Source organism: Talpa europaea (genome assembly GCF_964194135.1).
Source record: "Talpa europaea genome assembly, chromosome: 7".
NCBI classification, from domain to species: Eukaryota; Metazoa; Chordata; class Mammalia; order Eulipotyphla; family Talpidae; genus Talpa; species Talpa europaea.
In genome coordinates, this window is record NC_140074.1 from 90,568,536 (window position 1) to 90,590,843 (window position 22,308).

The 22,308-nt window shown below is 45.8% G+C and overlaps 1 protein-coding gene across 1 annotated transcript in view; it reads left to right on the forward strand.

Moving 5' to 3' along the window:
* Positions 1–22,308, forward strand: part of LOC311173804 (NACHT, LRR and PYD domains-containing protein 1-like) — a gene marked incomplete at both ends in the record, with an annotated part of 199,360 nt that overhangs the window by 176,029 nt on the left and 1,023 nt on the right. Inside the window, 9 exons of the mRNA XM_084237900.1 lie at positions 72–242; positions 3,238–3,408; positions 4,567–4,656; positions 6,970–7,087; positions 7,575–7,795; positions 9,110–9,333; positions 19,223–19,485; positions 19,977–20,102; positions 21,989–22,120. Of these exons, the coding sequence (XP_084094026.1) occupies positions 72–242; positions 3,238–3,408; positions 4,567–4,656; positions 6,970–7,087; positions 7,575–7,795; positions 9,110–9,333; positions 19,223–19,485; positions 19,977–20,102; positions 21,989–22,120 (1,516 nt within the window). The remainder of the gene's footprint in view (positions 1–71; positions 243–3,237; positions 3,409–4,566; positions 4,657–6,969; positions 7,088–7,574; positions 7,796–9,109; positions 9,334–19,222; positions 19,486–19,976; positions 20,103–21,988; positions 22,121–22,308) is intronic.

A 22,308-nucleotide genomic window follows, 5' to 3' on the forward strand; every position in this document is an offset into this window, starting at 1 on the left:
GGGGGATGTCCCAGAAGGACGTTGGCAGCCCAGACACATCACGTCTCTCCTGTCCCACTTCCCTCCCTCAGGTTCACTGGCTTCCCGATCACAGATGCCTGTTGGGAGATTCTCTTCTCCGTTCCCGGGGTCACTGGGAGCCTAAAGGAGCTGGACCTCAGTGGAAACTTCCTGAGCCCCTCTGGAGTGCGGAGTCTTTGTATGGCCCTGAGGTACCCCTGCTGTATTCTGGAGACCCTGCGGTGAGTCTGGCCTGGGGTCTACTCTGAGGCAGGTGGGCAGGATTCCCAGAAGGAGCTGAGTGTAGGATGGGGAGGCTGGTCTTTGTAATCCACAAATATTAATTGAAACTCTCTCTGACCATGTGCAATGCTGGGTGCCAGGGCTGCTATGGCAAACCCACATAGACAAGAGGCTCATCACAGAGTTTGCAAGAGACTAACATTAATCAAGAAACTAGACTAAGAAAGCAGACAAGCTCTTCAGTGAAACACTTTCTTGAGGAAATAAAACTTGAAGGAGGCCTGAAGAATACAGCAAATTTACCTAAATGAAGGTGGAGAAAGGAAAGTTCCAGGCAAAGGAAACAGCATGTACACAGGTGCTGTGGTCAGAAGGAGGATGGAAAGTCAAGGAATTGGAAGCAGGACAGTGGATGGAGGAAGGAAGTCTAAGGGGTAAGATGAAACCTCAGACATCAGTAGGAGCCAGACCAGGTCCATGTTTATGAGGTTTTTTTTTTTTTTCCCTAATAGAATGAGATTTTAAGTATACAACTGGCAATATCAGTGCATTTTCAAAGCAGAAGCAGACAGCCATGTGCAAAAATGCATTATAAGAGAGTAATCGTAAGACTAAATAAACCAGTTAGTAAGAAAATTAGTTATTCCCCCTATGATAGTGATAGCTTAGACTAAGGATAACTCTTTCTCTAAGGCTTAGTGGTAGTTGGACTATAATGTTAGCAATGGAGTTGGAAAGCATTGAATGAATCTAAGAGATCTGTAAAAGTAAAATCAACCTCTCCCAATATCACATTGGGTTTAGGAGAAAGAGAGGGAGATATCAAGGATGAGCTTAGGTGACCAGCAGAACTCATGCCATGTGTCACATTCCCTGAGATGGAACCTCCTGGAAGAAGAGGGAGGCAAGCAAGTATCAAATAATCCCTTATGCAAAGATAAGATTATCTCCTAACACATTACTCAAAAAATTTTGAAGAAGTGAAATCATATAAAGTATATTCTCTGACCACACTGGAACAAAATTAGGAATCAATAACAGAAGGAAATTTGGAAAATACATAAATATGCAGAAATTAAACAGTACACTTCTAAACAACCAATTGCTACAAATAAGAAATCACAAGGGAAGTTAGGAAATACTTTTAGATGAATCAAAACAAAAACACAACATACCAAACCTTACTAGATACAAGTAAGGCAGTGTCTAGAGGGAAATGCCTATATTCATAAGGAGTAAAGGCTACCATGACACCCTATTAGAATGGCCAAAATCTAGGACACTGGTAAATTGCTGGTGAATCTTGGAGTAACATCAATTCTCATTCATTGCTGGTGGGGTACAAAATGGCACAGTACTTGGGCGGGGAATCAGTTTTTTATAAACCTAAACATATTCTAACCATGAAATCCTGCAGTCACACTCCCTGAGATTAAAAACTAGCTACACAAAAAAACTGTATGTGGATTTTTTAAAGTATATACATATATATAATATATGTGTATATATATATATATATATATATATATACTAGTTTTGACTTTTATTTTGACTTTTATTTCCTGATCCCTTGTCTAGTTCTCCATATTCCTCATATAAATGAAAACATCCAATATTTTTCTTTTTCTTCTGACTTATTTCACTGAGCATGATCCCTTCCAACTCCATGCATATTGCTGCAAGTGACATGAGTTTACCTTTTTTGATTGCTGAGTAGTATTCCATTGTGATTATATACCACATCGTCATGATCCAGTCATCTATTTTTGGGCAATTAGGTTGTTTCCATATCGTAGCTCTTAAAAACAGCTGACATGGAGGCAAACAAGATGTCCTTCAGCATATCAATGGATAAGGAAATTGTGTTACAACCAGACAGTGGATTATTATTCAATATTAAATGGAAATGAGCTATCAATCTATGGAGAAATTTTATTGCTTGATACTGAGTCAAATAGCCAATCTAGCAAGGCTACATACTACATGACATTAATTGTAAGACGTCCTGGAAAAGGCAAAACTGTGGAAACAGTAAAAAGATTAGGGATTGCAAGATAGGCACTGGACAGTTTCATGACAGTGAAACTCTTCTATTTGACACTATAATAGTGAATCCATGCCATTATTTAATTGTCAAAATCCATAAAATGTTCACAACCAACATGAGCCCTCAGGTAAACTGTAGTCTTTGGCTGGTAATCCTGTGCCTCGGAGTCTCACCAGCTGCACAAATGTACCTCTTTGACACCCAATGTCTATGGTGAAGGGGCTGTGTGTGTGGAGTTAAGGACTATATGGGAACTCCCCATACTCCCTGCTCAGCTTTGCTGGTAACTATCACTGATCTTAAAAATAAAATAAAGTCTATTTAGGAATGAAGAAGGGACTGGATGAATGAAGAAGGAGCAACACCAACTCAAGCAAGTAGACAGTGATGGTATGAACAAACACTTCCTATAAAAAGAGCCCAGGCCCAGAGGGCTTCACAGATTTCCACCAAATATTTGAAGAATTAACAACAATTCTCAAACTCTTCAAAAAAAAAAAAATAGGAGAGGGAACATATTGAATGAGAGCACGGAAGGCCCTCAATCTAAACGTAACTGTCATACTCTGCCCCAATTTGGTTTCTTCGTTGAAAGTTCACACTTTTCCTCTTCAATCATAGATGGTCTTAGTGTCAAACTGCCTAAACACCCTTGTCAGTGGCTCTGGCATTGCAGACTGGTGTAGTTAATAATAAGACCCAGATAACAAGAGGAACATGGGGTATATTACCCTACAAGGTTGATGTGGAGAGTAGGCAGGATTCCTGGTGCTCAGCCACCCTCAGTGGCTTCTTGGCAGCAGGAGGATAATAAAAGTGTGGTTACTGTGGCCCAGGAGAGTCTTTGTCTTCCCTCAGTGTCACCTCAGAACTCCCAAATGAGTCTCCATTTACCCCAAGGAGAGGCCCTCAGTGTAATGACTGCGCCCTCTGCATCTCTCCTGCAGGCTGGTGCGCTGTGGCCTCACCTCCAGCAGCTGCCAGGACCTGGCCTCCGCGCTCACTACCAGTCCCCTCCTGAGAGAGCTGGAGCTGCAGGATAATGACCTGGGTGACCTTGGGGTGAGGCTGCTTTGTGAGGGGCTCAGGCAGCCTGCCTGCCGGCTCAAGATCCTAAGGTAAGACCTGGAGCCACGGGGCAAAGCACAGGGGAGGGCGGGGGTGAGGGGTGGTGGTAAGGGAGAAAGTTGCTGTGGCCTTGGACAGGGAAGGGAAGGGACAGATCCATGCGGCCACCTGGGCTCCTCACCAGCCCCTCAGCTTCCTGAGGCAAGAGCCTTGGACATGCCTTTCTGTCCCGCCCTCCCTCTTCCTGTCCTTCGGAGTCCCATGTGCAAGACATTGAGGACACACAGTGAGCAGATGTGGCCCCGCCCCTGACCTGCACCCCAGTGGGAGCAGGACAGGTGTTGCCCAGGTGTGAACACACAGTGTGTGTTTCTAAGCTCCATGGAGGCTGTGAAGGGAAATGTGATGAATCAGGAGAGTGTAACGTGGGTTAGATGGAATCAGATTTGGGGCACACAGAGGTTCTCTGAGGGGTGGCATCAAACTGAGACCTGCTGCCCTGCCAGTCAGGGGGGAGAAGCTCAGGGAAAAGAGTAGTGTGGGGACATCATCCCCACCCCATCTCTCAGACTCTCCCTCATCCTCCACATCCTGAAACAAGTGCACAGGCTCTGTCTGTCCATGTCCCTGTGGGTCCTGGCTGGGCACATCACACACGGAGAGCTGCCAGGGGCTTTCCAGGTGCTCCCATTAGGCCGTGGGGAAATGGCTGTTGTGTGGTGGATGCTGTGAAGCACTGCCCTGGCTCCCTCAGGAACCAGACACTGGACGCTGCAGTGCTGCTGACAGCCTGCTCCCAGGACGGCCTCCCTCACTTGGGCCTCTCATCCAAGGCCTCCTCCCCTTCCTGGGGTTGACCTGCATCCAAAGGCTGACAGGTGTTAGGGTAGAAACACTTCTTCCTCCCATAGTGGGACAGCTCTGAAGGGACATCCTGGCTGTAGATCCCCTGGACAGTCGCCTGAGGTCTCCACTGAGACGCCTCACAGCCCAGCTCTCCCTCTGCTCAATCCTGCTTCCTCCCTTGCCCTGCTCTGGTGCTGACCCAAGAACACCCCATAATCCTCCTCACTCCACTCTCCATCTCAGAGCCCAGTTCTTGGGATCCTGACCTGAGGCAGGTCCTGTGGGAGGTGGCACATTCCAGGATGCTGGGCCTGAGGGCCCTGATGATGTCCCAGCAGAACCAGTTTCCTCTGTGCTTGCAGGCTGGACCAGGCCGGACTGAGTGAGGAGGTGACAGGGATGCTGAGGGCCCTGCAGAAGGAGAAGCCACAGCTGCACATCTATGACAGGAGGTAAGGGGTGGGGGCGCCACACTCACTCCTGCCAACCCAGGGCCTGGTCTAGTTGTAGACTGGTGCAGAGCCAGGACAGGGAGGAGAGATTTGTGAGGATGGGTGGGTAAGGGGTAGAGACAGAGCCAAGAAAAAAACGCAGCAGCCAGAGAGGGGCTATTGATGTGTTTGTTTGCCTGTTGTTCAGGGTAATAAACTCTCTCACTCCTCTCTCAAACACTTCTAGTGAGTAAGGAGCTGAGAAAGGTGAATGATTGGGGCAGATTTCGAATATGGACAGCAATGACTGCTAGGGGGAAAAAAGGCAAGGAAAACCTTGGGGACCTCCAGAGGGGGAGGAGGAAGGCACAAGTTGTGGGGGAGGACAGGGAAGAGGAGGGGGAGCACTATGGACTATATGGAGGAGTCTGGGCTCTTTGGTGGTGGGAGAGGTAAAGTGATCTCACGGGATGGAGGGTCCTGTAGTGTCAAACTACTAACAAGGATGTAAAACAATGGTAATTCATTAAAAATAACAATAATACTTTTAAAAAAATATACAAAAAAACTTTAGGAAAAGATCACTTACCTCCACTCCCCAAACATATGCTTGTACACACACACACACACACACACGCACGTTCACACATACACACACACACACACACAAGGGCAGGAAGCGCATCTTCCTCCTCAGGCAAACTAAACATTCTTAGTTTCATCATTTCACCAAAGACAAAGTACATTTGTCCCTAGGCATTAGCTGAGGACCCAAAAAAGGACAAAAATGTTTCTAGAAGTTGCCACTGATCATGGAGCAAACAGTCCCTGAGGCCCACAGAGTGTGAGGCTCACAGTGGGCAGCAAGGGCCAGACACCAGGAGCCCAGTCCAGCAGGGAGACAGCACAAGCCCCCGGCCTCTCTGGTTGCATCTGGGGCCTGTGAGTCCTTGATGGGCTTCTCTGACCCTGTGCCAAGGAGCTGAGTAAGCTCTGAGAGCCGGGAGGTTTGCTGGGCCGAGAAGGGGGATCCAGGCAGAAGTAGAGGCTCTGGTGAGCTCCTGTGCAGGAGAAGGCGGCCAGGTGTCTGGAGCAACTACCCCACATGCTCCCTGGACCTGCGGGTGTCAGCACCAGCACCCTGGGAGCTCCTTAGAATTACAAATTCTGGGACCCCATGGCAGACCTACTGGATCTGAATCCTGTGGCCGAGGAATCTCTGTTTTAACCAGCCCTCCAGGTGATTTTTAGCAAGTTTGACAATCACGTCCAGAGGTGGCTGAGCAGGAAGAGGGCAGAGGTGAGGGAAGCAGGAGCACCATAAGGTCTTTTGGTTCATATTAAAAACTTTCATTTTTATTTTTATTTACTTATTTATTTTTTAATTTAAATATTTTATTTTATATAATACTTACATCCTTTTTCATTTTTGCACAAAATGCATACATTTTCATTTTGGTTATATTCCCCATATAATTGCACCCCCCCCTTATTTTGACTCTAGTCCTTCCTTCCCCCCCCCCACCCACCCATAGTGTGTCTCTGGTTTATAGTTGCTTGTTGATTTTGATTTTCACTTTGTATTGATTAGTCTTTTTCCTGGTCCCTTATTTAGGTTTTCTAAATTCCTGCTATGAGTGAGACCATCCAGTATTTTTCTTTTTCTTTCTGACTTATTTTGCTGAGCATGATCCCTTCTAGCTCCATCCATGTTGCTGCAAACTGCATGTGTTTATCTTTTTGCAGGCTAAGTATATGTACCACATCTTCTTGATCCAGTCATCTATTTTTGGGCATTTGGGCTGTTTCCATAGCTTAGCTATTGTAAACAGTGCTGCTATAAACATAGGGGTGCAGGTGCCTTTTGGAATTACTGTTTCTGTGTCATTTGGGTAAAGACATAGGAGTGGAATTGCTGGATCATATGGAAGCTCTATGTACCCCAAAACAATGGAGAGATATTTCAGGGCTTCAGCAGTGATATATTGGGCCAGGTTCATACGTAGGATCAGCGACTGTGTAGACAGAGGACTGAGGGACAAGAGTGAATAACTCTGAAGCAGTTTCAACAAAGAGGCCAGGCTCGGGACTAGGGTGGAGGCCAAGCAGGTGAGAGAAGGGGACAGAAAGAAGAGTGTGTGAGACGGAGTCAGATGACCCCCAGTTTTGGTGAGGGTAGGTGGGCTAATGAGGGAAGGTTTCATAGAGACATGGAATACAGGAGACAGGGAAGGATGAAGAATTCAAATGTGGATGAGTGACTTGAAGTGAGGTAGGATGGAGACAGTCCAGCTTCCTCCCAGACCCCAGAGAGAGTGAACCACTCTTGTCCAGTAAACCAGATGTGATGACCCCTGAGGAGAACCCCAGAGGAGGAGAGATGAGTGATAACACACCCAACCTCGAGCAGCAGGAACCAGAATCAGGTAGCTTGAAGGGGCCTGGCTGGGTGGTGAGGGCAGCAGTGGAATCCATGCCCCTTCTCTGGTGTGGGGCGGGACAGGACACTCTCCTACAAGAGCCCTGCCCTTTGCAAGCTCTTCCACTGCTCCCACCAGGTGGGTTTCTGCTTTCACCTCTCCCAGCTTTGGTAGAAGCTCCTCTCCTAAACATCTGTCATGTCTCAGACTCTGTACCCTGACCCAACTCCCAAGGCCCTCGGGGCTTCTGAGGTCTTGGAATCACTTCACTGTGCCTGATAATTCACTTTTTGAGTCCTATTCATCTCATAAGCTGCCAGCCTGGAGCATGTTGAGGAGAGCGGCCCTTAAGGACCAGTGGGATGGGGGACAATGGGCAGGCCTGGGTCAGAGGGCAGTGGGGTTGGGCGTCCTCAGCCTCAGTAGGCATTTCAGGAGCAGGAGTGGAGTCTGCAGCACACTCCCTGCCTTGGTCCAGCAAACCAGATTTGAGTGGGGTCCCTCCAATCTCCAGCTTAGGGGCAACAGGACAGCAGACAAGAGATCCTTGCACTGACCACTGCCATGCCTGTTCCAGAGGGGAGCCCCCATCAAGTAGCACGAGTGGAACCCACCTGTCTGTCTTCCCCTGCCCTTCTGGGGGATCCGCACATGGAGTCACTGACGACCAAAGATGAGTTCTGGGGCCCTACAGGACATGTTGCTATCACGATGATTGACCGTGAAAGGAGCCTGTACAGGTGAGTGAGGGAGTGAGGGTGCTCTGCCTGTCTCTGTCTGGCTCTGTGACCCCCACCACCCCACACTGGGTCCCCACACTGTCCCAGGGAATCCTCTCCACTGACAAGCCACCAGACAAGCAATAGGTTGAGATACTGGGTGATTACTTTTTTATGCAAAAGGAGATCTATTACAAAAATTTCCAAACAAAACCAAAGCAGAATAAAGACCAAACTCTGACATTTACCCATAACCCAGCTTCCACAACTGCTTTGTCAAATTTGTTTCGACTATTGACTTGCCCCCTTTTTTGTGGTTATGCAGTATTTTAAATCTAGGATAGCAGGTGGTTTTTATTTTTAAATATTTTGTGATGCACTTATTAAAAAATGCAAATAAAAACTTTTAGTCCCAAATCAGAACGCCATTGCCATACCCAACAAAGTTTACAATAAGTCTTTCATATACTGGTAGCCAGTGTATATGCAAATGTATATTCCATTGTCTATAGTGTGTCTTGCAGGTAGTTTGTTCTACAGGCTCCAAACACACACACTCTGTTTGGTTTGTTATGGCTATTAAATTTCATTTAATATATTTTCAGTATATGCTCCTGTTTTGTTAATATCCACTATGAGCTAGCTACCACACTAGTAACAGGGAACCCTGAGGTGAAAATGCAGTCCTGTCCCCTGAGGGTTTCCAGTCATAAGGAATAAATGTCTACAGTCATGATCATGGTCTTTCATATAACATATTGAGCTTGGCAACTGTCAAGTCAGTGGCACCTATTTTTCTCAGCTGGGAGCTAATGTCATTCCCAACTAACCCTACAGAAATTGACATTTTGGGACCACACCACTTACTGCATATAGAAGCTCAATAAATTGTTTTCAGCCCCAAGTGTTTATCATTGGTATTAGCATGTTGATTGTTATTCTTGGCAAATGATCCCCTTAGAGACAAGAACACTTTCCTATTATCACCATTATCACCATTATCATCATTGGAGAAACAGCTAACCACTCCATGCATCAACTAAGATGTCACCCTGCTGTTGTCACTTACTACTCATAACACTGAGTAGGTGCTGAGAGATGTCATTGTTGTCCCTGTTTACAGATGAGAAAACTGAGGAGAGAGAGGTTTGATGACTTGCTCAGGGATTCACAGTCCTAGTGCAGAGGAGTCTAGGCTCATGCTCGTACACATCTGATTCTAGCCTCTAGGCACTCTGCCGCATCTGTTGTGCCCTGGAAGGGATCTGGCATCCAGCAGGGGCTCATAAATTTGTGTACAGTGATTGAGGGTCTACCTCTCCTCACTCTTCCCAGAGTTCACTTCCCCACGGCCGGCTCCTACCACTGGCCCAACACAGGTCTCCACTTTGTGATAAGAGGGTCAGTGACCATCGAGATTGAATTCTGTTCCTGGGACACATTCCTGGGCATGATTGCCCCCCAGGACAACTGGATGGTAGCAGGTCCTCTGCTTGACATCAAGGCCGAACCAGGAGCTGTGGCAGCTGTGTACCTGCCTCACTTTGTGTCCCTCCAAGGTAAGCAGAGAGAGGGTGGGGGAGGTGACAAGGGTTACAAAGGTCCTGCAAGTTACTTCTGATGGGGATGTGCTGGGAAGGATCTGGTGGCTTCCATGGAGAGACTGAGAGAGGGTCATGGAAGTGGAGACAGCTTTTTCCTCATTCCGCTCTACTCTGGCCTATCTTTATTGATGCGTTTTTTTTTTTCCTCCCAGCACCATAATGACTTGAAAGTTTTCCTAAATAGAATTAGTCTCCCCAATAAAAATAACACCTAATACCGTCTTTATAGAGATTGTGTCAATCAGACAACCACAGGGGGAAAAAAATGATACACTAAGTTGAGATTTTTGAGGAGACTTTTCAAAGATAAGACTATTTGCAAAGTAAGGCTATGTGAGCTAACAAGGAATGTTAGGGTGCCTAGGACTAGTAACCAATGGAAGGTCATGACTACTCCCACTGGCTGGGAGAAAAACCATGTCACCAGAATACATTTGAGATCAGTAGCCATGAAAGTGGGGCTTCCCAGTAGAAGTACTCACAAAGGGTAGCACAGTTATCCCAGCCTCTCTCACTAACAAAGACTTCCCACAGATAAAATTCCAAGAAGTGTATGCTCAGAGTTAAATATTTCTTGCTCAGTAAACAAGACTCCACAAGTGGGAACCAGTATAAACTGTAGGGAATAGAATTAGTCCCATAAAGATTTTACACAGTGAAATTCCTAGAAACATGACACATAATAAACATTTCAAATGCTTGAGGAAATGGTCTTTAAAATATGAACAGGTGGGCCTACCCGGTGGCGCAGCGGTTGAGCGCTGGGTTGCGAAGCTGCCCGCAGCCTCTGCAGCTCTGGTTCGATCCCCGGCTGCTCCCCGGCCACCGGAGGAGGGTCCCACATGGCGCGCAGACCTCTCCTGCCGCCCGCTGCTCCCCTCAGCAGTGTACTTCGGTCCTTCTGCCTGCTCTGCTCCCCACTCTGGCTCTGGCGAATTCTCTCACCCTCCCGCGCTCCTGACTGTACCCAGTGCTTGTATAAAAAATCTTTTTTAAAAAATAAAATATAGGCAAGAGGGCCTCCCTGGTGACATAAGGGATTAATACACAGCACCTGGAAGGTATCTACAACCATTGCAGCATGAGTTTGATCCCTGGCCAGCCAAGGAGGCAACCCACATGGCCAGCAGTCCTCTCCTGACTTGTCCTTCGCTCCCCTCAGCAGTGTATTTCAGTCAATCTCCCTGTTCTGCTCCCCACTCTGTCTTTGGTGAATTCTTTCACCCTCTCTACCCCTTATATGCATAAATAAGTAAATCTTTAAAAAAATTTTTAAAAAAATTAAAAATTAAAAAATTAAAAAAATTAAAATATGAGCAAGAAGCAATATTCCAGTGAAAATTGATAAATGAAGTTTTTGAGACAAATGAATTTGACAGAAAATCTGATAAACCGTAAAATAGAAAACAATATATTGTAAAGGTTATCATAAAAATACCTAACATGTTCAATGGGAATTCAGAAAGATATAAAGAAAAATGGAGAAAATATAATGCCCAAGGAAATTTCTAGAATTGCCAAGAGATGTGACTTATTAGAATGAGAAAATAGTAAAACCAGAGTGAGACAGAGAGGGATGACTGATACACCCATTCGATGAAACTAAACAATAACAAATCTAAGGAAGTCTTCACAGCAGCCAGGAGGTATCCAGCAGGTACTTCAATTGTACTGACAGCTGATTTTTAAATGGCAACAGTGGAAGGCAGAAGACAATGAAATATCATCACTGTGCTAAGAAAATAATTGTCAAGAATGAAAGGCAGAATGTACTTTGTAAGAAGATGGCAATATAGACATTTTGAAACAAGACATTTTTCACAAATGAATTCTAAAAGAAAATTCTAAAGAATGTTCTCAAGCAAAAGAAGAGCCCACAGGGAAGGTAAGAGCTGCAGGCAGCACCATTAGCAAAGATACCGAGAAATACATGGGTATAGACAGCACAACATTGACTGGATGAAGCAACAAAACAGTGTTTGACAAGTGGGGATTTAAAAGAAAGAGAGATGCCAATGCCAATGATAACATATGGGACCCCTGTCCCTGACATCACGTCCTCACGTGGTCAGAGTTCTTGCAATGAAATCAATTCTGGTTGATTAAGGCAGAAAAGAATATACAGGGTGATATTGGCTAGATGCAGACTTTACAAAGATTAGACAACAAACTTTTATTTTTTTTTTTTTTTTTTTTTTTTTTCATGCTTTATTTATTTGTTTGCTGGTTTGTTTGTTTGTTTTGTTTACACATGCACTGGGTACAGTCAGAAGCGCAGGAGGGTGAGAGAATTCACCAGAGCCAGAGCGGGGAGCAGAGCAGGCAGAAGGACCGAAGGACACTGCTGAGGGGAGCAGCGGGCGGCAGGAGAGGTCTGCGCACCATGTGGGACCCTCCTCTGGTGGCCGGGGAGCAGCCGGGGATCGAACCGGCGCTGCAGAGGCCGCGGGCAGCTTCGCAACCCAGCGCTCAACCGCTGCGCCACCGGGGAGGCCCAAACAACAAACTTTTAATGAGAGGCTGGGAGCCTTGATGGTAAGAAAGGATGCTGAGACACCAAGAACATGGGCTAGGTCACTCCAGGACAAAAATGCAGAAACAGCTACAGCAGGACTGTCCCTCCACGGGGTCACAGGCTCCTCACCCCACTGCGGCTGCCAAAACCATCTCTGTCTTTTCATCTGTGCTTCACCCCTCAAGGTCCTAGTTAGCAGCATCCACTTAGACCAGGTGTCACGCACCTGTGTCACAGCTACCAGGGAAGTCAGCTTCTCAAGGGAGATGCAACTTCCTTCTTTCAAGGAACCACATAAGGGTGGACGACCAAGGAGGGGGTTCATTCCCCAAAACAAGAGTTTGAAATGTACACAACCCTGGATCATTCCATTTCCCCAATGTCCTTGTGTCCTCCTTGTTCCACCAGAGTCAAACCCACCAGCATCACTCCAAATCCTCATAATTACAAAATGCTCCCAGCACCTGTCACCAAGGGACCAAGCTCTTGCTCAGCTCCAGGACTGGGGTTTGGTCCTGGGTGTGAGTGTCACTCCAGGGTTTGCTTGTGGTGCTCTACCCACGAGATGTTGTTGCCCTCAGCACCCAAAAATCCCAGTTCCAGACAAGCTGCCTCCCCTGATGGGTCACACAGGAAGGCCTGCATCCTGGGACACCTGCGTCTGCCAAGCTTGCCAAGTGAGGGCACCACATCCTCACCTTTAAAATCCTTTCCTAGACGGGTGGAGCAACATGGCGGCGAGGAGACGCTGTGAGTAAGATCGCCCATTAAAAAAAGTTAATAGGGAGGAAAAGCGGCAGGTCCCAGTGAGAACTGGGACACGGAAGATAAACGGACGACTCCAGCAAACTGCCCGAAGAAGAAAGTGGCCATAAAAGAGGACGAGAAGGGAGGGAAGCTCAGAACCCTGCTCCCCTCCCCCGCCCACAGAGGCGGCACTCTCCGACCGGCAGAGAGGAGGAAAACAACAAACCAAAACGCCCAACAAGAAAAACGGACGCAGCAAGTGGGACTGTGAGTGGAAAGGAACTATTTCAGCCACCACACCCCGTGAACGGGAGCTGAGGCGAACCCTGCAGGATCCGCCGCGGAGGTGAGCTCCAGGCGCCATTAAAGAGAGCCCCGCCCCCCAGGAGGAGACCAGCACCAGCACACAGCCCCGGCCGCCCGGTAAGCTTGCGCGAAAGCGGCGCTCGGATTGCAGCTGCCCAGGTCCCCGCGCCTGCGACCTAGGCTTGCGGGGAGACAGCGGAGGCCCTCCCTGAGTGAGCAGGAACAAGGTGCCCAGGCAGGGGAGCGGGATTCAAAAGGCGCCATTCCCGCGCCACTGATCTGGGCTACAGCCCGCGTCCTGGAACTGAGGGCTTTGGAACTGAGACCCGGGCGGAGGCCCTCCCTGAGTGAGCAGGAACAAGGCGCCCAGGCAGGGGAGCGGGATTCAAAAGGCGCCATTCCCGCGCCACTGATCTGGGCTACAGCCCGCATCCTGGAACTGAGGGCTTTGGAACTGAGACCCGGGGCACGAAATTAGGGGCGTGGGTTCCCCACGACGGTGGGGCACAAGGCAGACACAGCACCCCAAAGCCGTTGAGGTGTACCCTACCATCCCCGCTCTGCTCCCTGTCCCACGGGGTGGAAAATCAGCTCCCCAAGGGCTCTAGGAGAGATCTCTGGCGCCACCTAGCGACTTGACCCCAGCACAGGCTCCTGAAGGAGCTAGTGGCCAGCTGGGGAGTTAGCCCACACCGGGCCCCTTCCGAACAAGTAGTCTGAGCCCACAGGGAGAGCGAGCACCCACAGCCGGGGCAGACCAGGCGCGCAGAAGAGTGTGCCTGAGACCAGAAGCGCAGGGAGTGTGTCCCACATCACCATTTTAGAACAGGGACCTTTCTTCAGTAAAGACTACCTGCAGAAGGCTTCCTCAGGAGCCAGAGGTGAGCGGGGGAAGTTCGCCCACGCCAGACCCCCTCTGGCCTGCAGTCCAAGCCCAGAGGGGAGCAGGAACCCACCGCCGGGGCAGACCAGGCGCACAGGGGAGTGTGTCCCCACATCGGCATTTTAGAACAGGGACCTTTCTCCAGTAAAGGCTGCTTGAAACTGACAGATGACTCCTGGAAGAACCAGAGGGGAACAGAGAAGCCCACCCAAGATGCCGGCCAGTCCCAACAACACAGTGTCCCAACGCATACGGCAAATTAGAAAACAGACAGTAGGGAGGAGAAGAACCACACGCAACCTAGCAACTCCCCAGAGAAAAAGCACACCACAAAAAGAAAGCCAGCCCCCAGATTGCAACGACAATAACTTGGAAGAATTTCTGAGCCTTCCAGAAAGAGAATTTAAAATTGCCGTGATTAAAAAACTGACAGAAGTCATAAAGGAAAACAACGATAAGGGAAAAATAATCAACGATCAGAAGAATGCAATTGAGTCCCTAGAGAGGGAAAACAATGGTCAGAAGAAAGAAATTGAGTCCCTAAAGAGGGAAGTAAAAGAAATGCAGGAGATCAAAGAATTAATGGAAGAACTAAAGAATTCTGGGAAAAGCAATGAAAGCAGAATAGATGAAATGGAAGAACGAATAAGTAATCTTGAAGACACAGAAATAAAAAGAACCAAAACAGAAAAGGAAAGAGAAGTACGAAGGAAAAAGAACGAGGAAAGACTTCGGGAACTATCTGACTCCATGAGGAAAGGAAATATAAGAGTTATAGGAATACCAGAAGGAGAGGAGAGAGATGTAGGAACAGAGAAAATATTCAAAGAGATAATTGAAGAGAACTTCCCAAATGTGAAGAAGGAGCTGAAAATTGATATACAAGAAGCAAGAAGAACACCAAACTTCCACGACGAAAGGAAAAATACAGCAAGACACATAATAGTAAAGCTCCCAAGAATCCAGGACAAGGAAAAAATAATGAAGCTGGCAAGAGGGAAGAAACAGATAACATTCAAAGGAAAACCAATCAGGCTGACATCAGACTTCTCCGAAGAAACACTACGGGCAAGGAGAGAGTGGAGGGACATAGTCAACAGACTCCAAGAAAACAGATGCCAACCAAGAATACTCTATCCCGCAAAGCTCTCCTTCCTCTTTGAAGAAAGAATATGGACCTTCCCAGACAAACAGAAACTCCGGAATTTCATTGCAACTAAACCCCCACTCCAAAAAATACTACAAGGAGTCCTAAAGCCAGAACCTCAGAGGGACGAATAACAATGAAAGAAGGCCAAAAAAAAAAAAGTTATTAAAAGAATAAATAAATAAAATCAAAGGAAAGACAAACACAATGGCAAATACAGATGTTAACTTATCAATATTAACTCTAAATGTAAATGGACTAAACTCTTCAATAAAAAGACACAGAGTTGCAGCCTGGATTAAAAAACAAAACCCAACCTTTTGCTGTCTCCAGGAAACACATTTAGCTACAAAAGATAAAAATAGGCTCAAAGTTAAAGGATGGAAAACAATCCTACAAGCAAATGGACCAAAAAAGAAAGCAGGAACAGCTATACTTATATCAGATAAAACAGATTTCAAACTCAAAAAGATAAAAAGAGACCCCAATGGTCACTACATTATGATCAAGGGGACAATACTTCAAGAAGAAATAACACTCATTAACATATACTCACCAAACGAAGGAGCACCAAAATATATCAGACAACTGTTGTCCTCTCTGAAAACAGACATCAGAGAAAACACATACGTAGTGGGAGACTTCAACACACCACTATCAACAATGGATAGATCAACAAGACAAAAAATAAGTAAAGAAACCAAAGCTCTAAATAAAGACCTAGAGCAATTGGGCTTAACAGACATCTATAGAACACTAAACCCCAAAAAAATGGAGTACACATTTTTCTCAAGCGCACACGGATCATTCTCCAGGATCGATCACATACTGGGGCACAAGACAAACATCAACAGATACACCAAGATTGAAATCATATCAACCATCTTTTCTGACCATGAAGGCATCAAACTAGAAATAAACCATAAAAAGAAGGCAAGGAACTTTCCTACCTCATGGAGATTAAAAACCACACTACTGGAAGACCATTGGACTAATGAGGAGATCAAAGAAGAAATTAAAAAATTTTTTGAATTGAACGACAAGGAGGACACCAATATCCTAAATGTATGGGATGCAGCAAAAGCAGTAATAAGAGGAAAATATATAGCAATAGAAGCTCACATCAAGAAACAAGAAAGAACGCAAAGAAACAACCTAATCTCGAAGCTCAAAGATCTAGAAAAAGAACAACAAAAAAACCCCAAAACCAGTAGAAGAAAAGAAATAATAAAAACCAAAGCAGAAATAAATGAAATTGAAACTAAAAAAACAATCCAAAAGATCAATGAAACCAAGAGCTGGTTCTTTGAAAAAATCAATAAAATAGACAAACCCCTAGCCAGGCTCACAAAGGAAAAAAGGGAGAAAGCACAAATAAACAGGATCATCAATGAAAGAGGAGAAATCACAACGGACACAGCAGAAATCAAAAGAATAATCAGTAACTACTATGAACAGTTATATGGAAACAAGTTTAACAATCTAGAGGAGATGGACAAATTCCTACAACTCTACAATCACCCAAAGCTAGATAAAGAAGAAATAGAACACCTAAACAGACCAATTACAATTAGCGAAATTGAAATGGTAATCAAAAACCTCCCCAAAAACAAAAGCCCAGGACCTGATGGATTTACAAATGAATTCTACCAAACATTCAGAGACGAATTAGTGCCTATCCTTCACAAACTCTTCCAAAAAATTGAGAAGGAAGGGACAATACCAAACACGTTCTATGAAGCCAACATTACACTAATACCCAAACCGAACAAGGACAACACAAAAAAGGAAAACTACAGGCCAATCTCCCTAATGAACACTGATGCAAAAATCCTCAATAAAATTTTAGCTATCAGAATCCAACAATGTATCCATAAGATAATTCACCACGACCAAGTAGGATTCATTCCAGGGGCACAAGGATGGTTTAACATCCGAAAATCAATCAACGTTATCCAACACATCAACAAAAAGAAATATAAAAACCATATGATAATATCAATAGATGCTGAGAAAGCTTTCGACAAAGTGCAACACCCATTCATGATAAAAGCCCTTGAAATTCTTGGGATACAAGGAACATACCTCAACATCATAAAGGCCATCTATGACAAGCCAACAGCCAGTATCATTCTCAATGGTGAAAAGCTGAAAGCAATTCCATTAAGATCTGGAACAAGACAAGGATGTCCACTCTCACCATTGCTTTTCAATATAATACTGGAAGTCCTAGCCAGGGCAATAAGACAAGAGAAAGACATCCAAGGAATCCAAATAGGAAAAGAAGAAGTCAAACTATCACTATTTGCAGACGATATGATATTATACATAGAGAACCCCAAAAACTCCACAGAAAAGCTAATTCAGCTCATCAATCAGTTCAGTAAAGTGGCAGGATACAAAATCAACACGCAAAAGTCAGTAGCCTTCCTATACACAAACAATAAATCTGAAGAAGAAGAAATCAAAAAGACCATCCCTTTTGTTATTGAAACAAAAAAAATCAAATATTTGGGCATAAATCTAACAAAAGAGGTAAAGGACCTATACAAAGAAAATTATAAAACACTGTTAAAAGAAATAGAAGAAGACACAAAGAAATGGAGAGACGTCCCCTGCTCATGGATTGGAAGAATAAACATTATTAAAATGGCCATCCTTCCAAAAGCAATATACAGATTCAATGCTATTCCAATCAAAATTTCAATGTCATTCTTCAAAGAAATAGAACAATTATTGATGAAATTCATATGGAATCACAAAAAACCCCGAATAGCCAAAGCTCTCCTGAAAAAAAAAGAAGGGAATGGAGGCATCACACTCCCAGACTTCAAACTATACTACAAAGCCATAATCATCAAAACTGCATGGTATTGGAACAAGAACAGACATACAGACCAATGGAATCGAATAGAAAATCCAGAAATAAACCCACAGATTTATGGTCAACTAATCTTTGACAAAGGAGCAAAGAATATGCATTGGAGCAAAGAAAGTTTGTTCAATAAATGGTGCTGGGAAAACTGGGTCGCTACATGCAAAAGAATGAAGCTTGACCACCACCTCACACCATACACAAAAATCAACTCAAAATGGATTAAAGAACTAGACATAAGACCTGAAACCATAAAATATATAGAAGGAAATATAGGCGAAACACTACGTGATTTGCACATCAAAGACATCTTTACAGACACATCACCCAAAGCAGTGATAGTGAAGGCAAAGATAAACAGCTGGGACTACATCAAATTAAAGAGCTTTTGCACAGCAAAAGAGACAATAACAAAAACAAAGAGAAACCCCACCAACTGGGAGAACATTTTTGCACCCAACACTAATGATAAAGGACTGATCACAAAAATCTGCAAAGAGCTGATGAGACTCAACAACAACAAAGAAAATAATCCAGTCAAAAAATGGGCAGAAGAGCTTAAAAGAAACTTCTCTGAAGAGGAAATGCAAATGGCCAACAGGCATATGAAAAAATGTTCAACATCACTTGTCATCAGGGAAATGCAAATCAAAACTACCATGAGATACCATCTTACACCAGTGAGAATGGCACATATTAAAAAAACTAGCAACAACAAATGTTGGCGAGGGTGTGGAGAAAAAGGAACTCTTCTGCACTGTTGGTGGGAGTGCAAACTGGTCCAACCACTGTGGAAAGCTGTGTGGAGATTTCTGGACCTACTAAACATAGAGCTTCCATATGATCCAGCAATTCCACTCCTAGGTATTTACCCAAAGGACACAGAAACATCAATTCCAAAGAACACCTGCACCCCTATGTTTATAGCAGCACTGTTTACAATAGCTAAGCTTTGGAAACAACCCAAATGCCCAAAAATAGATGACTGGATCAAGAAGATGTGGTACATATATACCATGGAATATTACTCAGCATTCAAAAAAGATAAACACATGCAATTTGCTGCAACATGGATGGCGCTGGAAGGGATCATGCTCAGCGAAATAAGCCAAAAAGAAAAAGAAAAATACCGGATGGTCTCACTCATAGCAGGAATCTAGAAAACTTAAATAAGGGACCAGGAAAATGAATAACTATAAGAAAGTGAAAATCAAAATCAACAAAAAACTATGAACCAGAGACACTTTTAGGGGGGCGGGGGCGGGAGGGGAGGGATTGGGGTCAGAATGGGGGGCTGCAATTGTATGGGGAATATAACAATAAAATTTATTAAAAAAATAAATAAATAAAAATAAAATCCTTTCCTGACAGGCAACCATGTGGACACATCCCAGTTCCACGTGGCCCACTTCAAAGAGGAGGGGATGCTGCTGGAGGAGCCGGCCAGGGTGGAGGCATGTTACACAGTCCTGGAGAACCCCAGCTTCTCCCCCATGGGAGTTCTACTGAGAATATTCCCAGTTACCAGGAATTTCATTCCCATCATCTCCACCGTGATGCTCTACCATCAACACCGTCATGAGGAGATCAACTTCCATCTCTACCTGATCCCAAATGACTGCACCATTCAGAAGGTGATACTCAGACTAGAAAGTCCCAGTCATGCTGCAGACACCAGTGCACCCCAGGATGGGTTCACAGGGAATAAGAATGGGTCTCTACCAAGTAGGAGCCTCTAAATGAGTGACTCATCCTGCTCAGCTCCACATTGCTGTCCTGTCTCCCTAAGGTCTCCCACATGGGTTTGTTGTTCCATCCCTAACCTCTGGACAACCCTTCCAGAGGCCAAAAGATGGGAGGGCTCCCTGCCCAGATTGTCACCTTCCCCTACCCTCACCTTCTCTACAGTGACCTGATTCCCACCCTGAACACAGCAGAGGTCGAGTGTGGGATCCTGTGTGGCAGGGCATGGGGTGTGGGGAGGCAGGGGTGGTATAGACCCTTCCACCCACACAAACACACAGGAGACCCTCCTCCCTTTACTGAGACCATTTTCAGAACAAAGGGCAGGATCTCTCAGCCAGAAGCCCCTCCTCCCTTGACCACTGTTCTCTTTGCCCCTTAGGCCATCGATGATAAAGAAAAGGAGTCCCGGTTTGTGCAAATACACAAGCCGCCCCCTCTGACCCCCCTTTACATGGGCTCCCGCTTCACCGTGTCTGGTTCAGAGGAGATGGAGATAATGCCCCAGGTGAGCAGCCCATGCTCCCCCCTCATTAGGATCAGAGGTCATGCTTGGAAACACCTGTGGGGCAGGTCTCAGAGCTCCCCAGGGACAGGGTGCACTGGGGTGAGGCTGACAGTGAGTGGGATTTGGAGAATTCATGAGATACTGAGAGAGAAGAAAGTTGTGGGAGGGAGAGTCTCTGGCAGGACGGAGACAATGATGGGGTCTGACTCAGAGTCACTGGGAGGTGCAGGGCTATAGGGGGCCCTGTCCCCAGCCATAACCACAGGGAACTTGCTGGATCTGAACTCAGTTTAGTACTTGCTGCCGCGAGAGAACACACAGCATGGGGAGCCACGGTGCCCCTAAGGCCAAGGGTGTAAGAAAGAAACTAAAAAGGGTTTGGCCTGTTTGAGTAAGTTGAGGGAGGTCTAAGAAATGGAGATTTGCTCTGGATTGGGAGTTCTCATGGGCAGAAGCAACTCAGTGATTGGGAACCTCAACACACTGTAGCAGGCGGGCACAGCACAGATGGAGCTGTAACTGCTTCAGAAACACTCACTTCATGGGGAGGGGTATTGTCATAGGTGAATCGTATGTCTTTTGAGTTGGGAAACACGAATGCAAGCAAAAGTCTTTGATTTTCTCACTGTGTCAGCAGCTCCCAGGGACAAGAGCCCGGGCTCAGCTGCCCACAGCAGGCCCCAGTGTCAGCTGGGCGCTATCAGAGACAAGGTGGCTCAGTGAGCAAGACAGACGAGTCACTGCCCTCGAGAATTTGACATTCTGGCAGGGTGAGACCTATGTAACTGTTAGAGAAAAAAATGAACAAAACTGAGATGAATACACAACCACAACATCAGAGACTTGGCCTACATGTTCCTGGATTCACAGGGAGGGTAAGACTGGAGTTGAGACCTGAATGCTGAGAGGTTTGGGCACAGAGACATCTTTAGCAGGGTCATTCTGGAGCACAGGGAGAGATGTGGGAGGAAGACGATCCCTCAGGTGACAAGATGGAGGCCAAAGAGTGTGAGGGAAGAGCTTGGTGGTGTAATGAGGGAGGAGGAAGAGATAAGAGGGCCAGACAAGAGGCGCAGGTTGCCCAGGACCCATCCTCTCTGTCACTCCTGATGTTGGGTCGTGTGTTGCTCTAAGTGTAAGGTGTAAGACAAGCCCTTACAGGATGACAAGCAAGGAAATACAAGCCCTCCGTTAAAATGCTCCTGGTTGTTGGGAAGCAGTGATGAGAGGAGGGCAGAGTAGAACCTGAGACCAATAGAAAGGCGGCTGTGCTGCTGCAGGCAGGAGGCGGTGGGGGGTTGACTAAGGACATAGCAGTGGAGGTGGAGAGAATGTGATAGACTCAGTGTATGAACTGGAGAAAGAGCTAATAGGACGTAGTGAATCAGCCACAAAGGGGGAGATAACGGAAGGCATTAGGATGATGCCTAAGTGAGTAATGAGGCTATTTCCTGTGTTTGAGGCAAAGTGGGGAAGGAGTCTGCTGGAGAAAGAGCTGGGCGTCAAGAATTCAGTCTTGAATGTGAATTAGGAGATGGATGAATGCGAATTTTCTGCTGTTCGAAAGTAGATCAAGTTTCATATCCATCCCAAAGACATGCTTTTGACTACAGAGGAGAGAGTTTGGGTTTAAGATGGAGGCGATAGAGGAAGAACAATCTGAAAAAGATGGAGAGACAAGGACATGGATTACCCAACTATTTATCATCCTTTTGAGTCAGGAATTGTGGAAAATTAGGAAAAGTGCAGTGTCTAAAGCTGGCGATTCATTTCGGAACAGATCATCTGAGTGTCCCCAGGGGACTGAGTAGGATCAAGAAGGTGTCTGAAAGACAACTTTCAGGATGAACAGTGACTTTTCACACCACTGCTCTTTCTCTGCTCAGGAACTGGAGCTCTGCTACCGGAGTCCCGGGAAGTCCCAGCTCTACAGTGAGATCTCCGTTGGACATTTGAACTCAAGGATCCGGCTGCAAATAAAGAACAAGAAAGATGAGACTGTGGTGTGGCAGGCCTTTGTGAGACGAGGTAAATCAAGACAAGTCCAGACAGCTCAGAGGTGGGAGAAAGTCAGCGTGTGTGTGTGTGTGTGTGTGTGTAAGAGAGAGAAAGAGATAGATAGAGAGAGAGAGAGAGAGAGAATTTCCACAGTTTGCTAATGAGAAGAAACAGCCTAAATAAGTTATAAAGCTTTTTCTAGCTCTGC